The 14,848-nt window shown below is 36.6% G+C and overlaps 1 protein-coding gene across 2 annotated transcripts in view; it reads right to left on the reverse strand.

The window, feature by feature from the left end:
* Window positions 1–210: 210 nt before the first annotated feature.
* Window positions 211–14,848, reverse strand: part of EFL1 (elongation factor like GTPase 1) — a 76,566-nt gene continuing 61,928 nt past the window's right edge. For both annotated transcript variants that reach the window (XM_057429574.1, XM_057429496.1), the window contains exons 19-20: window positions 13,271–13,455; window positions 211–766 (exon numbers count right to left, since the gene is read on the reverse strand). In XM_057429574.1, the coding sequence (XP_057285557.1) occupies window positions 578–766; window positions 13,271–13,455 (374 nt within the window). In that variant the 3' untranslated portion in view covers window positions 211–577. The remainder of the gene's footprint in view (window positions 767–13,270; window positions 13,456–14,848) is intronic.

Raw genomic sequence — 14,848 nt, forward strand, 5'->3', positions numbered from 1 at the left:
GCTATTTTTGATCTCTGATTTAAAGAGGATAACATTGCTGCTTTAGATGCCTGCTTACATGAGGAATGGAGTAAAACAAAATAGTTCAGAAACTCCCAACAGGCTTACATCTATTTGCACAGAGGTAACTATAGGAAGTACTGGTGAGTAACAAATACATTACAGAAATCAAAATAAATTTAAAAAACAGACTCAAACCCAATAAGGAGCTAAATTCAGTGCAAAGTTTATTCGCAACAAACTAACTAACCAGCTCTAACTGTAATTACATCTGATAAACCAGAAAGAAAGAAAATTCAATTGAGTTCCTAATCCCATGACAAACTTCAATAGGCCAATAAATTTTTAAAATTAAGATCAATTGCAATGAATATGCCTATACTTTATTTAAATAAATAAACTATTTTCTCTGTATAAAAGTTGGAAAGGCTTAAGTTGACTAAAACATAAGCCACAGACATAGCATATAAGAAAAGTGGTGTCAAAGAACAGAGTCCAGATGAAATTTTGAATCTGCTGCATAGAAAATCATCCACCAGCACTTAGCTGAGTCAGGAGAGAAAGGAAGCAGACACAGCTACTTATTTCTACTGAGAGTTCTTTGCTTTTCAGCATGCTCCACAATTTTTTCTTCTACATAAAGTCCCTTTCGCTTTCTTACTGCATTCATGTACTTGCGGGCCTGGTTCTCTGAGTCTGCCTTTTCCCCAAAGTGCAAGTATTCTTCCTCAGTGGTTGGTACCCAGAATGGGTCACTCGAAATGATCTATAAAAAAAGGAAAAGAAAAAAACAAAAAAGGTAAAGTAGTACGAAGGTTTATTAATACATTTCTGGTAATCAATCTCTGAAGCAGAGAAATATGAAGGCAGAGTAGGTAAGAGTTTTCTGGAAAGCCTGCAGACAGCTATTTAAGGAGAAAACAAGAGTTCAGATACACTATGTTACACTTGTGACAAGAAGCCCACAATAGCTTGCAACTCAACTGCATTTATCTGCATACCAATTTTATTTTAAAGCAAATTTAATTGTCAGTCAGCAAACAATGTCAACATTCAGAAAATTCTCAGTTTTCAAGAAGGAATTCCTTATTTAGAATATTATCTCACTATGGTTTTATTAGAACTTACAGGAACTAAAGGTTTCTGCTCATTTCTGTGCCCTATGCTCTTCAATCCCTGTGAGTTGGACAGATGGTTTAAAATCATTGTTTCTGGTGATAACAAATTTAGTAGAGCTGTTCTTGCAGTTTAATATCTTAAGGGCGCTCCTCCAGAAGAGATTTCAGAAGTGACATGATTAGAGAATAACTGGGCATGTCTTTGCCCCCAGTTTATCCTATATACCCCATACTTCTCATACTACCACAGAGAATATTTCAAAGATGCAGTTACCTTACAAAGTCTTTAAAAACTTTCCCCATTTCATCGTGCACAGCAAAGCTACAACATTTTTAACTCCCCAAGAAAGTCTGAAGAGATATTTAGTCTTTACCTTTGGACTAGATTTCACACAAATTCCAGGCTTAATATTCTACTAGCTAGCCAAAGATAACAATTCATTCCTTTACTATTAGTGACCTACAGCACTTAAGAAATTTTGGTTTTCCAAATAAATGTTTTAAGACCTAAAGTAGGACTTCCTCCACCAATTCTAAGCTCCTAAGAATCCACCTCAGTGGCACCAGAAATTATTCCTAAATCATTAAGACTGACCATCAGGCCCTAAGCTCACATAATGTTTATGTGTAATCAAATCTGTGAAATGTTCCCTAGTGAACTGATGTTTGGGTGACCAGCCAAAATTGTATAGGGTTATAGTCCAGAGATTTAACTTTCCTTCCCATTAGTGGACAATTAGCTATAAAACAGAGTAAAAAACCCCCAAACTGTACCATGGAGCTTGGTGAAAAATAACAAGATCACCTTCTAAGAATGCTAAAAAACCACGAGCAATAGGAAGGGATAAAATGGATCATATTACGTTACTCAGGTTCTGTTGCAATTTCAAGAAACTTATTTAAGCGATTGTAGATTTCCTCACAAATGCAGTTACAGGTAATATATTTATACTAAAAAGCCCAAAGGTAATATTGTATCAATTTCTTAAAATCCACATAGAAAAAAGAGTGAAGTATTAGTTACTGTAAGAATCATGATAGTTATGACAATAATTGAGGACATCACTCTATCATTTCTGAAATATGTAATATTAGCACAAACATTAATAACTGACAAGAAGGGAACAAACTTCCCTCAATAACAAATTTTACCTTAGTGTTATGAACCTTTTCTAGTGATATAATTTTTTTCCTTCTGAACAAATACTTACACTGGCCACAAGGTATTTCAAACTAAGCAATATTTCTTAAAACTTAAGTTACCCCAACTAGTGAGAACAGGAATTGAAAAATGATGGCTTAAGAGAAACAATTTTTCTCTTGAACATCAATGATTGTGAAGTCCTAATTTATTACCTCATCTTAAGTAACACCTAACTCAATCAAACAAATTACACTTTATGGTACGTCAGGAAAATAATGACAACAGCAGGAGGTGGCTATTTTGTATTAGGTACCATCATAGGCTCAGTGCTGCAAAATAGTACGTAAACTCCCTAAACCAACAAAAACAATTTTCCTTTGTTACACTGAAGTATATGCATAGTCCTGGTAACTGACAGTGACATCAAACCTCAATTATTTAGGTAGGAAATGAGTATGCATAGCGTTGTCTGGCTGAAAACCAAAAGCAAGCAGAGGTCAGAAATAAACAGTATGAAACTTAGCTTTCCAAATATTTTTATATTACAGGACTGTCTAGCCATAGAAGAATCTGCCTAAGTCATACCCATTCTGATGTCTTTTACAGGCATTTGTAAACAATACCTAGAAACTTAAAGGTGATTCCTTGACAGTTTACGTCAATAAAAAGAATGGTCCCAGCTTTTGGAGTTTGAAAGTTTTACCACTATTCACTAGAATTAAAAAGGTGCAGTAAAGACCACTGTGTTTTTTTCCAACTTTTGGGCAAAAAATTGAACGTTGATTTGATGAAGTTGTAGTGATGTTCATACTGAGCATCTTGATGCAGAAACACCAGGGATTTCCCTGATCATGATGAGCTCAAAGATCTGAACAAACAAAATTTTCAAAGTCCAAGAACATACAAGTAAGAAAAGGTGATTCATGCTCCGTGGATCTGCTCCAGACTGTACTGTGAGGGAGAATACACAGCTACAAACTACAGTAACTTAAAAGACTGTTATTATCCCCTTTGATAAATTTTCTTCTTGCATTAGCAAGAAATCTAACACCCAGAAGTTATGCCCAGAAAGAAACAGTTAAACAGTGGTTCTTGAAGAATGAATACAACAGGAGTCCAAAAGTATACAAAATTGAACTTAGAGGTCTAATCTACATGTAAATATTTAGCTACTGTAGTGATGGATGCTTAGAGAAAATACCCAGGTTTGATAGACTGTTTCTTTCAATAATTTATGACAGACTTGTTCTACTAATGTTAACTGAAGTTTCGCACTTTTCCCACTGACAATAATACTTTATGCCTCAGTAGGGATGCCTAGCTCTCAGGAATAACAGGAGGCTCAAGTGTGTGCACTACTGAGTACTTCACTAGCCAGCAAAGGTAAACCTGCAAACTTATTGCAGCACGGAGCTACAGAATCCTGAGTGAACCTTGTACTGCTAAATGATGCAGAGCAGCGCTGTAAAGAGACAAATTAGGTTTCAAAAGCCAACTCGGGAACTAGCTTTGTTTTTCAATCTCAAGTGCTGCAGACTGCTTCTAGAGAAAGTATGGTGGCATCTGAAAATTTCTGTTAGAGGACCGTGCCTATCTGTATGGTGTAGATAGACTGCAAAAGATGAGGTTAATCAGAACACACTATTTGTACTACCCCATGGTAAGTAATGAGAAAGAGGAAGCCAGATCTACTGAGCCAGCTGCAACTTAGGGCACCAGCTGTTCATCTTCTTTAAGAAGCCAGCAAAGAGCCTTGTTAACATAGCCCTAATATAACTACACAGAGGTGTTACTGACACAGTAATACAAAAAAAGTAGGAAGTTTTGTTTTTACAAGTGAAGGTGAGGGCATGGACTAGACTCCCTCTTGTATTCGCACCACATTAATGAATCACATCAAATACATATACCAGGTGGCATCCATCATTCCCCATACTCTGTGCAGGGAATACAGTGCAAGCAAGCAAAAGGAAAAAAAAAAGTTTCCATGTAATGCTCCAAAAGCATTGTCATCAATTTGCTTACAACAGCAGCTGTCAGAATGGTGGGTCTGGGTTTCCTGGAATCAGAGCTGAAGAGCTTTTAGTCCCTGAGCTATTATTGTTTGTATTCCTGGGAACTGGATAGGGATGACTCTGGAATCTGTGATAGAAATTGAATTTTTGTCTGGATAAAGTCCTAAATGATTAATTAGATTCTAAATGGACTGATCCTTCTGGAACATGATGTAGCCGTTCAACAGAGGTTATGTGCTGTGGATCCTGGAAGATCCACAGGATCAAAGTAGAGAAGAAACCCACAAACATTATTTATTCCATGCTGCATGTCACTTATAATTTAAAATTATTTAGATGTTTCCACATACTATTTTTTCAGTACAAAACTAAAACATATAGCCTAAGATTCATTTTAAAAACAGCAACGTGAAGGTATCTTAACAATGCTTTTTCAGAAAGTTACACTCCTAAACAAAAACTTCAATCAAAACAAAACTGGAAAGTCAAAACAGCATGTCTTTCATAGCTGAAACATCAAGTAATTCAGATAACTTTATGTCAAAGGTCTTCAGTCTGCCTTTCTCTCAGTCTGCCTGTGTGCCATGTGTGTCTGGGAACCGCTGAGCAGGGCATGACAAGAAAATCATCACAGCCAAACTGTTTATACCTCAAGTATAAGAGACAAAAGATGTCAAGAGGAACCAGTGTTGGGAGAAAAACACTGTAAACCCAGTGACGTGATGGTATTATCAGCACTATGGGAAAGTGTATTTTAAAATACCACCACACTGTATATGATTTGGTAACTAGAAAATTCAACATCTCTTTTCTTCAGGAACTTTTGCTAGAACTTGGGAATTTTTCTTTTTAACAGCATGAACTAGCCACTGGCCTATGCTTATTTATTATTCAACACCAGAATAACCTGATGGGGACAATAACAGCTTTAACAGCGAACAGCCCAGAACAAACACATGCTTATGCCTCCAAAGTGCGCACATCAAAGCAGCAAGAGAGCTTACTGCTCCCTAGTTAACACAACCAAGTATTTCTACACCTGCAAGGCTCTTCTGAAAAGTTTCTTTTAAAAGAAGTGAATTATAAACTAAGGTTTGTGTAGTAGATCACTAGACTAGCATTTACTCTATTAGAGAGCAAGTATTTTCTCTAAGTGCAGCCATATAAAACGCAATACAGTAAAATGAATTAGTGAACAGCAGCTGATACAGTTCTTAAATCTGTTATTGCAAATGCAATTCTTCAGTGATAGAAATGTTCCTTAATAGTATTGTTTAACAGTATTCTCATTGATTTACTTTATAGAAGTCTTGGGTGATAATTTGCTTCAAGTGTGACTATAAGCAAATCACTAGAATTCCATTGCATTTAAAAGAAAAGAAAAAAGGAGTCAAACACATGCTGAAGAGTGTTGCACTGCTCACTGCAGAACTATGAGCCCACTCCAGGTATAAATAAAACACTGTTCATAATGAAGTCAGCTGGGAGTAGGGATTTCAAGGGAAGCGAACAGATTACTTCAAATACTGGAAGTGCAAGGATATTCTTTAGAAAAATAAATTATTCTAAAGCAAGATGTTTCATTAAATATCACAACTGTTCAAGCCAACACACCCAAACAATGAAGTCTCATAGGACTTGTTTAGTAACAGCATGCAGAGTAGCACAGGCAAAACAGCTGTCATTTTCTTTTAGCCTAACAACCTACACATTAATTATTCAAACAATAAGTGCCTGTATCTTTATCAGAGACAAAATCTGAATACCTGTAAGAATCCATAAAAACACAAATACCGTGAGCATACTATGTTAACACTGGAAGACAACAGAGCATGTACTAAATTCTGCAAATGATTATGTAAGCTAATCAAACTTTCCAGTAAGATTTGAGTTAGAACAGACCACTTCCAATACAAGAGGACTCAGAATTTTAAGCCTTAATTTGAGGATGATTTATTATTTGCATTTCAGTGGCACCCAGATGGCTCCAATAGTGATCTGGATCCCATTGTCTAGTGTATTTCACAAAATGATAGTACGAAACAGTCTCTGCCTAAGGCAGCCTAATTATGCAAAACAAGGTTGAGAGAAGCATCAAAAGCAAACAGAAGGGATCTGCCTAGTTCATCCAAAAGGTCAGGCAGATCTAGGAACACAGCCATGTTCCTCGTAGCATTTCCCCTACTGGTCCCTACTGCCTGGTGAGGACAGAAAATTTCTTTCTAGCCAAATACTATCAGTGTAGAAAATGCTTTAGTTGGACCATTAATAGAAAGAGCAGTCTTACACTGTCCAATGAAGATTTTTAGTCCAGCAAGCAGCATTATGGCCTTTGTGAACTGCTTTGTAAGAAATCCCATGTACCACTAAAATTCAGTGTGACTGAATACCACAAGGAGCCCTTTAGCAAGCCAGGAGAAACATTACGCCAGAAGCTGTTTGAAAAAAAGAGATAATTTAAAAGAACTATTATGCACAGTTTCAAAGATGATACAGGCTTCAGTATATCAGAATCCTTTCTACCTTAGAAAAATTGATGCTAGAAATATGTTGAGTTCAAATGGTGTTCATCACTTAGTAATGACATAAACTACACAACTAAAAGGGTACAGCTGACATGCACGTTTTCCATGTCTGAAGCAGCCCTATGAAATGGAAATTACCTCTACCTTTCAGGCAAAATGACAGAACTTTGCAGAGGTTTAGGTGAAATGTGACCTTGAAAAACTGTTAGCTGCCAGGTTTTCAGTAATATGCTGGGTAATGCTGTAAAAGTGCTTCTGCACTAAGCATAACCAAATGCACAAGGCCATTTGGATACTGGCAGTGTGCTTACTGAACAGAGGACACTGGGCAGGGTACCCGGTAGGACTGAGGTCAGATGGACTGAGTGGGCTTTAGACAGTGTCTCTCATACATTTTTGGGATGTGAGTAGGGGTAGGGAGGAGACAACAACCTCAGAAGTGGATAGACCGTGATTTCTTGGCTATACTCTTCCTGTGACCTCAGATCCAGAAAGACCCATTATTTCACTAAGTAAGTCGTTTCTTGAGTATCACACACGGTGTAATGCAGACATACCCATGTGACTGGCTAATTCCTATGTTTAACCCAAGCAGCTACAGAGTCAAGAAAGAACTGGCAGAATTTCAGCACACTACTGCCCAACACATACCATGCTAATGCCTGTATGCACAGGCAGTTTTTCAAATCGTTCTTTACTTCCATGTGAAAGAAAATATGGACTCTAGAGCAGTGTTGCAAGATGACATTTGGCAACTTCAATAGCCATCTCCACACGAATAATTGCTTCCCATCAACCCCAGTAAAATGCATGATGCTAAAATGTAGAGAGTCTGAATGCCATTTCTGAAGTGATTTCTGTACCACAGCATTGAAATAGAGTATTCAATTGAAGAATAGGTAAACCCTTGTTTCTAATTTTGCTATTCTGCTTTCAGAGCAGCCAGGATCTTAGCCTGCCCTTGAAAGAAACCACAACTTAAAATCTCAAGGAAAGATTCAACAAGTTTGTCTGTTATGTTGTTGTTTAACCAACTGTAGGGTCTTACTGGTTTTATTCAGTGAAAACCCCTTCATAACAGGTATGTTATTATTCCTTTGTAGGCCTTTACAAGCTCCAAATGCTTCCCATTCAGAAAGCGAGAGAGTATTCTCTGCAGGTTCAGCCTCTTCATTTTGCTGCAGCCATTCCATTACAGTGGAAAGCAGATATCACTTCCTTTCCTACTCAGGAGTACTAATTGACTGTGGGAAGCACTGAGCACCTGAAACACTTCCACAAAACATCATCCTGGGGGTGAGGATTAAGCAACAGAGGGTGGGAGAAGAAATATCTGCATTAGCTAAAGAATTTTACTGAAGCACCTACACATATATGTTCTCAAAATAAAACAAGTTACAGTTATTTTGTTAAAACACAAATACTTTGTGTACCAGATTGCCTGCTTTATAAATAACTAATCTCAATGCCACATCCTGAAAGCAAAATAACCCAACTAATTTTCAGCCTCCCTTTTTACCAATTGTTTGACTACACTGCAAGCAATTGTTGGCGTTCAGAGAATGCTGTCACTGTACATCACTACAGATCAACTCATCAAATAAACACCATATAGCTCCTTCTAAAGATAAAGGGGATACAGAATAAATTTCAGTCAAACATTAGATGTTTAACCTACAGAGATATATTAGGAGTGTGGGTTCCCTACAGGGAAAATGAGCATTCAAAAGCATTTTGTAATTCAGAGATCCCATACACTATATATATGGGGACAGCAAAGGCCTTAAAATGCCTGAAGTCAGATATGAGAACTCTTCTTCCAATAAATATTTTAATATTGAACTTTTACACATTTAGTTATAAACTCATACAAATTTATTTCGGCTCAAGAGCATCATCCTTGTTAGTGTCCCAGTCAACAGATCAGCTTTAGCCTTGACTTCAGTCTGTAGCTAAAAACAGGAAGAAAGAAAAGGAGACATGTGGCTCTACTGTTGCATATTTTCCTATTACTTAAGAAACACATATTAGGAGGGAAAATTAAAGCCACACCACTACCACTTTTATTTACTACTTTAATTACCTTCAGATGTCCTGGCCAATACAAATAGCTTTTCATATCTGAAAGGTTCAAGGTTACTGCCAGAATTCATTTATATGCCTAACTGGCACAACGATGTATATGAAGTAACAGTTCAAACCCAGTACAGATTCACAGATTCTCTCCCACCACCCTAGTCTGCTTGCTATTTAATGCAAGCTTAACGATCTCACCCGGCAACTCCTCTATTAAGCTCTCATCTTCTGAGTTGTAAAATGACTTACAATTCAAACAGAATGGATTAAAATTCAGAATATAAAACTTCCAGATTCAGAATGCCTCACCACTTACTACATTCAGCCTATCTCTTACCATCTCTTGCCTTCAGAGCCCTAAGGCACATACTAGGCACTATTCTACTTGGAAGGCATATTGAAGAACAATTCAGATTAAGCATGTGTTTATAGTTCAACCATGCTCCACCAAGAATACACCTGTGTCTAACTGTCAATCATTATGCAATTTAAAAGATATGAGTTAACAAGAATACTACATATTTCACAACGTTAGAACTAGTAGATGTCTTTAACAATTTCTGCACTTGCTGAAAATTCAACTAGCATCTGAACAGAGCCACATGCATTTTTTTTTTACTATAACACCTTTCCCAAGTGGCATTAGAGCTCCATTACTCTTAGCATTCTGCAATCGCAAATATCTTCTTGTACAAATAACCTTACAATTAAGATAAAACGACATGACTGAGTGAAAGATGTAACTGCAAAGAATCAAGGGAGAACAAAGGGAACAGGCTCAGGCAAAACCACACACTAATTGAAAATGCATTATTAATTCAAGGATTTTTAAAAAAGAACACAACCAACCTCCTCCCCCTCCCTCCCCCAAGGAGTGCAATTATTATCCCAAAGTTATATATTTTAAACTAAGAATTTAGAAGAAAGTTTATACTGAAATCTAAGAAAATATGGCCAAGTAAACACAATACACTTACATTTGCTTTGGGATATCATAAAGAAACACACTTGGCTAACTTTTAAAACTAACTTGTTTAAACTGGGACCAAACTAAGAGCTCCCATTAATGTTCTTCTGGTGCTGTCCTCTACAGGCAGGAATAAATTGTATAAGCATGACAGAAGAAATTAATAAAAAAGAAGTATCTAACAAGATAGACCTCAATATGTGCATTCCTCCATCCCCTGGGGCTGAAGGAATCTGAACTATACAAAATACATTCATTAACTGAAGAAAAAAAAATGGTAACTTCATTTCCAGAGACCAAAATTACTTCATTTAAATGTAGGCTCTACCACTGACCTGCCTGTGCTTACAGTCTAGAAATTACATTAATGAAATGGAGTAATAATAAAAAAGATGGATTCAAACCTCACTTCTTTAAACATACTTTATGCATGTGATTTCCATGAGATTGTGTTTAAGTTTAAAAATTACCAAATGTGTCTGTTTCACTATCTGTAAAATGGGGATAACAACATATTAGAAGGAACCTGTGCAGAGAAATACAAGTCCCCTGTACTCAGTTAATGTGCTGAGCACACTGAGAAAACACCACTAACAAAGAATCAATTCAGAATGTCATGGGAAGGGTGTGGATAGTGTGAGGTTAAAGCAGCAACCATACACTTGGTAACATAGGAAGTGGAAAACAAAACCAAGCAGCTACCACATTCCTTCTCCATTTCTAGCACTACGGACAAAATAGTACAGTATTACACAGAGTTCACATCACATTGCCTTACACAATGATACATTAAATAACTGGATTCAAATAAAATGCTGATGTTTGTCATGTATGTATTTGTAAGAATTCATTAGTAATGTAGCAATGTCAAAATCGTGCCTAATACCTGATGAAACCTGACAGCATTTTTATTTATTTGTTGGTTTTGTTTTCAGCAGAATGCAGAGAGAAAACGAACCACAGAAAAACTCTACAGATTACTCATGTGATTTGAGACACAAAACCTTTTTTTTTTCCCTGGCTTCCCTGTCATACCACCACTAGAGATTCTGAAAACTGTATTTATTTAGCAATTCTGCTGATGATGCGAGAGTAGCATGCACTCCCTCTGCCATCACTACACAGAGCCAACATTGCTAGTAGCTTACTAAAAGGCTTATTTTGTCACAAAAATATGTGAGCATGACTTTCAATGTGACAAAAAACAACCAACCCTCCCCTCCCCACTGACAGATTTGTCAGGTGGAAAGGTGACTGGCTTACACTGTAATTTTTCCTACTACCACTGAATTTTAACATACTAGCTGTAATTATAATCTCTCCAGAGGGTCAGTTTTAGAAAATGTTGCCAGTTGTTCAAATCTCTCTCTCCTATACATACGTATAATTCAGTGTGAGCATCTTCCTGTGTGAAAATCATCATATCTGATAGAATGAACACACACCCCAATGTCTGGGGATAGTAGGGAAGGTCAGGATTATGTTTTTTGGTTAGTATTGGAGCACAGTAGCCACAAATCAGAAAGAAACTGGCACAAAACAATGATGTAGCTGGAATTAACACCTTTCTGACTAACACTCCTTTAGGGACACTGATACCAGAGGCCATTCAGACAAAAGACCAAAAGACCAGTTAAGCCACAAAACCTCACCAGCTGCACTTCATATAACAACTAAAACTTATCAGGCTACTGCATGTAATCCTGCAATATCTGCAGATACATGCAATCCTGCATGTATCTGCGATATCTAACCTGTTAGTGGCTTACACCTAGACCACTACACTCAAAAAGATGTTGCTTTATCCATTTTTTTGTGCATACACCATCTATAGAGGGTTGCCCTTTCTTTTTTTCTTTTGCTTTTCATTCAGTGTAGCTCTGTTTTTCCCTTCAGTTGTTCTCTGTGAAGACTTAGTTACAAGATCACATGAATCGGTATTGAGGGAGGAAAGCTAAACCGTGCTCCACTACATTTCCTAACATCATTATTTTCTAACACCAGTAAGGCACCACTGCCAAGGAAGACATAATGTACTTTTCCAAGCCTACTGTTTCAAGGATCCCCGACTCTTTTGATTGCACATTACTCTGCTGGTTTGCAGATATCCTCCTTTTCCATTAGCATCTATACAAAACTCCAGAAGCAGTCACAACAATTACTAACAATTCAGATTATTAAAGATTATTACAGAGATACAGAGCTAGTGAAGTATTTAACAGATACTACCTATTAGGACAACTTAGCTACAGGAAATGAAGAATAATCCACACCATGTGAAAAAACAGTGCATACTTCGGAGACAAACAGTGGTAAACTGACCACAGCTGGCAATGACATAGAGCATTAGTGGCTTCAAAAATCTGTAGCTGTTACTACTCAAAAACTTCATGTTTGAAATCACAAAATAAATCAGAAGATGAAACAAAAATCAAAGACTCTGGAATCCATTTACAAAAGTTTTGACGGTCCTAACATCAAATAAGGGATACCTGACTAAAAACCACAACTAACCAAAAAACTAGCAAACAACAAAAACCCCACCCCGCAACAAAACAGAAAACCTGAGACTTATTTAAAAGAATTCATGTGGAACACTTATACCCACTGACTCTGTCCTTGAATCTATTTCTAGCTCCTTCACTGGAGTATTCCAAGAAGCCCTACATTGCAGGGTTTTTGTCTTGAATAAGGAACTCTGATTTAGAGTTTTTATATTTCTCCTTGAAGATCTACTGTCCACATCATAGGAACAAAATACAGTGCACTCTCACGTGATGACACTCCTTATCAGCTTTCCCGCTTGCATATTTCCTTTATACTTTCACCTTTTCATTTCTTTAAGTGACAAAGATGACCAAACAGAATGATTTTGAGGACACCTCTACTTACTATCACCAGACTTAATTTTGAAAGAATGAAATCTATTCCCTTTGCCTTTAAACATGAAAATATATGCTGACTTGGAAATAACAATGACAAAAAAATACCTAAGTGTCTGCTAACCCCTAATGCGAATCATAGGCATTAGATTTGTTGTTACATTTTCTACTATTGTTAGGCTAGGGTCATTTTGTAGATGTTTCTTTCTTCCCACTCCACAAACAAGTTTACCAGAGAAGTCATGAAAGAGGCAGATGAAATTCAGGAAAACACACTTATGAAGAATCAGTTTCATTTGTGAAGAACGTACTTTCTATTGAAATAAAAAAGCATCTCATCTAAACAAAATATAAATACATTTCTCAACAGAATATCTATAAACGAAGTAAGACTAATATAAAGCTACTTTTTTCCTCTTCATTTCCAAAAGGAATTAACTGACTGTCTTGACCAAAATTTAACCTTTTCCGCTTATTATTCCAGCCTGCCACATCTACAGGAAATAGATCACCAAAACAGATGGAGTGAATAGATATTTTTACCTCCCAGTGGCTGAACACCAGCTGCGGACTGGCCAGGCCACTAGTTCTCTTCCTGATTTCATCAGCAAAACCAAAGCTTTCTGCTACTGGCAGGACTGCCTTTATAATAAACACATCCGTCCCCTCTTTCATCTCCTCTTGTAACACTCTGCCTTCTCTTTTGGACAGGACAGCATACACACGACCTGCAAAGACATAATTTTAATGACTTTACCGATATATTCATATTCTGCATCATGAAGAGAAATAAATATTTATCCAGGGAAGTTCAGCATTAAGTAAAATACGTCATTTCTTTGGCCAAAATTCTGCCCTTCTAAGTGGATCAATTAAGTATACCCATTAAATTCAAACAAACAACATATTCTGCCAGTACAACGTGCAGAACCATGAGTAACACTTGATAAATTATTACTGTATGGATCTAGATAATGCTTACAGTAGGTGCATTTTATATAATCACATGGCTATTTTGTTAAAAGGCTCTTTGCCAGATGATGTGCCTAACTTACTTCACTTCTTATTACCAAATATTTGAGAAACATTACTAAGAAACATTACTGTGTTTCAGGAATCATATCTTTGCTACCTTCAGAAGTTTGCTTGGATCAACATATCCTTACATGGTTCTTGTCTCAGTAATAATAATAGCAGTGCTATTCTAATCACAGAAAACTAGTTTATCTGAAATACTACATGTTTATGTTTAATGTGTTGCTAGGTTTTTAATTAATTCAGTCTTAAGGTAGCCATGGATAATTATTTTTCTTTTCCAAATTAACGTTCAGTCCATTGAAATACAGTGTATATATCATGAAAGTAGCTGTGAAAATGCCTGTGTCTGACTTTACAGTAGGCATTATTTTTTAAAATGTTTCTGCAAACTTATGTGCTATTTTACAGATAAATACTAAGAAATACTTTTGTGTTAAGATAACAAAAACACAAGAAAACCTATGCACTGGAAAAATGTTTTAGGAATGCCTTCATTTACTAATGTGAATAGTTAGTAAGAGTTAGATGCACAAATTAGAAGTACCTTAATGAAGAACAAATCTGTATTGATTTCTGAGAGGTTCAAGTATTTTATATATATCGCATTGAAAAAACATGAATGCTGTACCTCTTATACAGCTGGACAGATCTAGCTCTTACTGGAAATAAGTAGAAATATACATCCTAATACATGCCATCATTTTGACTTGACAGAAAGATACCACTAAATACTATAGCCACATACATTGATCTGCATACATACTGCAAGTCTTTTGTGGGATACTAGAGGAAATGTTGGAGTGGGTTTATTTGCCTTTATCTTTTAAATATAGAACCTGGTCCTTGATCAGGAAATTCAGCACAGGCACACAGGTAGTGCAGTTAAATCTTCCTGTCAGAAGCAGGTAATAAAGCATCAGTTCATCACCAATTGCTTCCAAGTTTACAGTTCTCTAATAAAATGTGGGTTGAAGTGTTCTTTCTATCACCACTGATAATTTTATCTGCTCGTGCCCTTAACGGGACCTCCTCACTGTTGATCTGTCACCTTCACTATGCACAATATTCTTCTTTCTGCTCATG

Source organism: Pezoporus wallicus, unplaced genomic scaffold (assembly GCF_028554395.1).
Source record: "Pezoporus wallicus isolate ANWC-B61680 ecotype Strahan unplaced genomic scaffold, APGP_CSIRO_Pwel_v1 contig_3952, whole genome shotgun sequence".
Classification (NCBI taxonomy): domain Eukaryota; kingdom Metazoa; phylum Chordata; class Aves; order Psittaciformes; family Psittacidae; genus Pezoporus; species Pezoporus wallicus.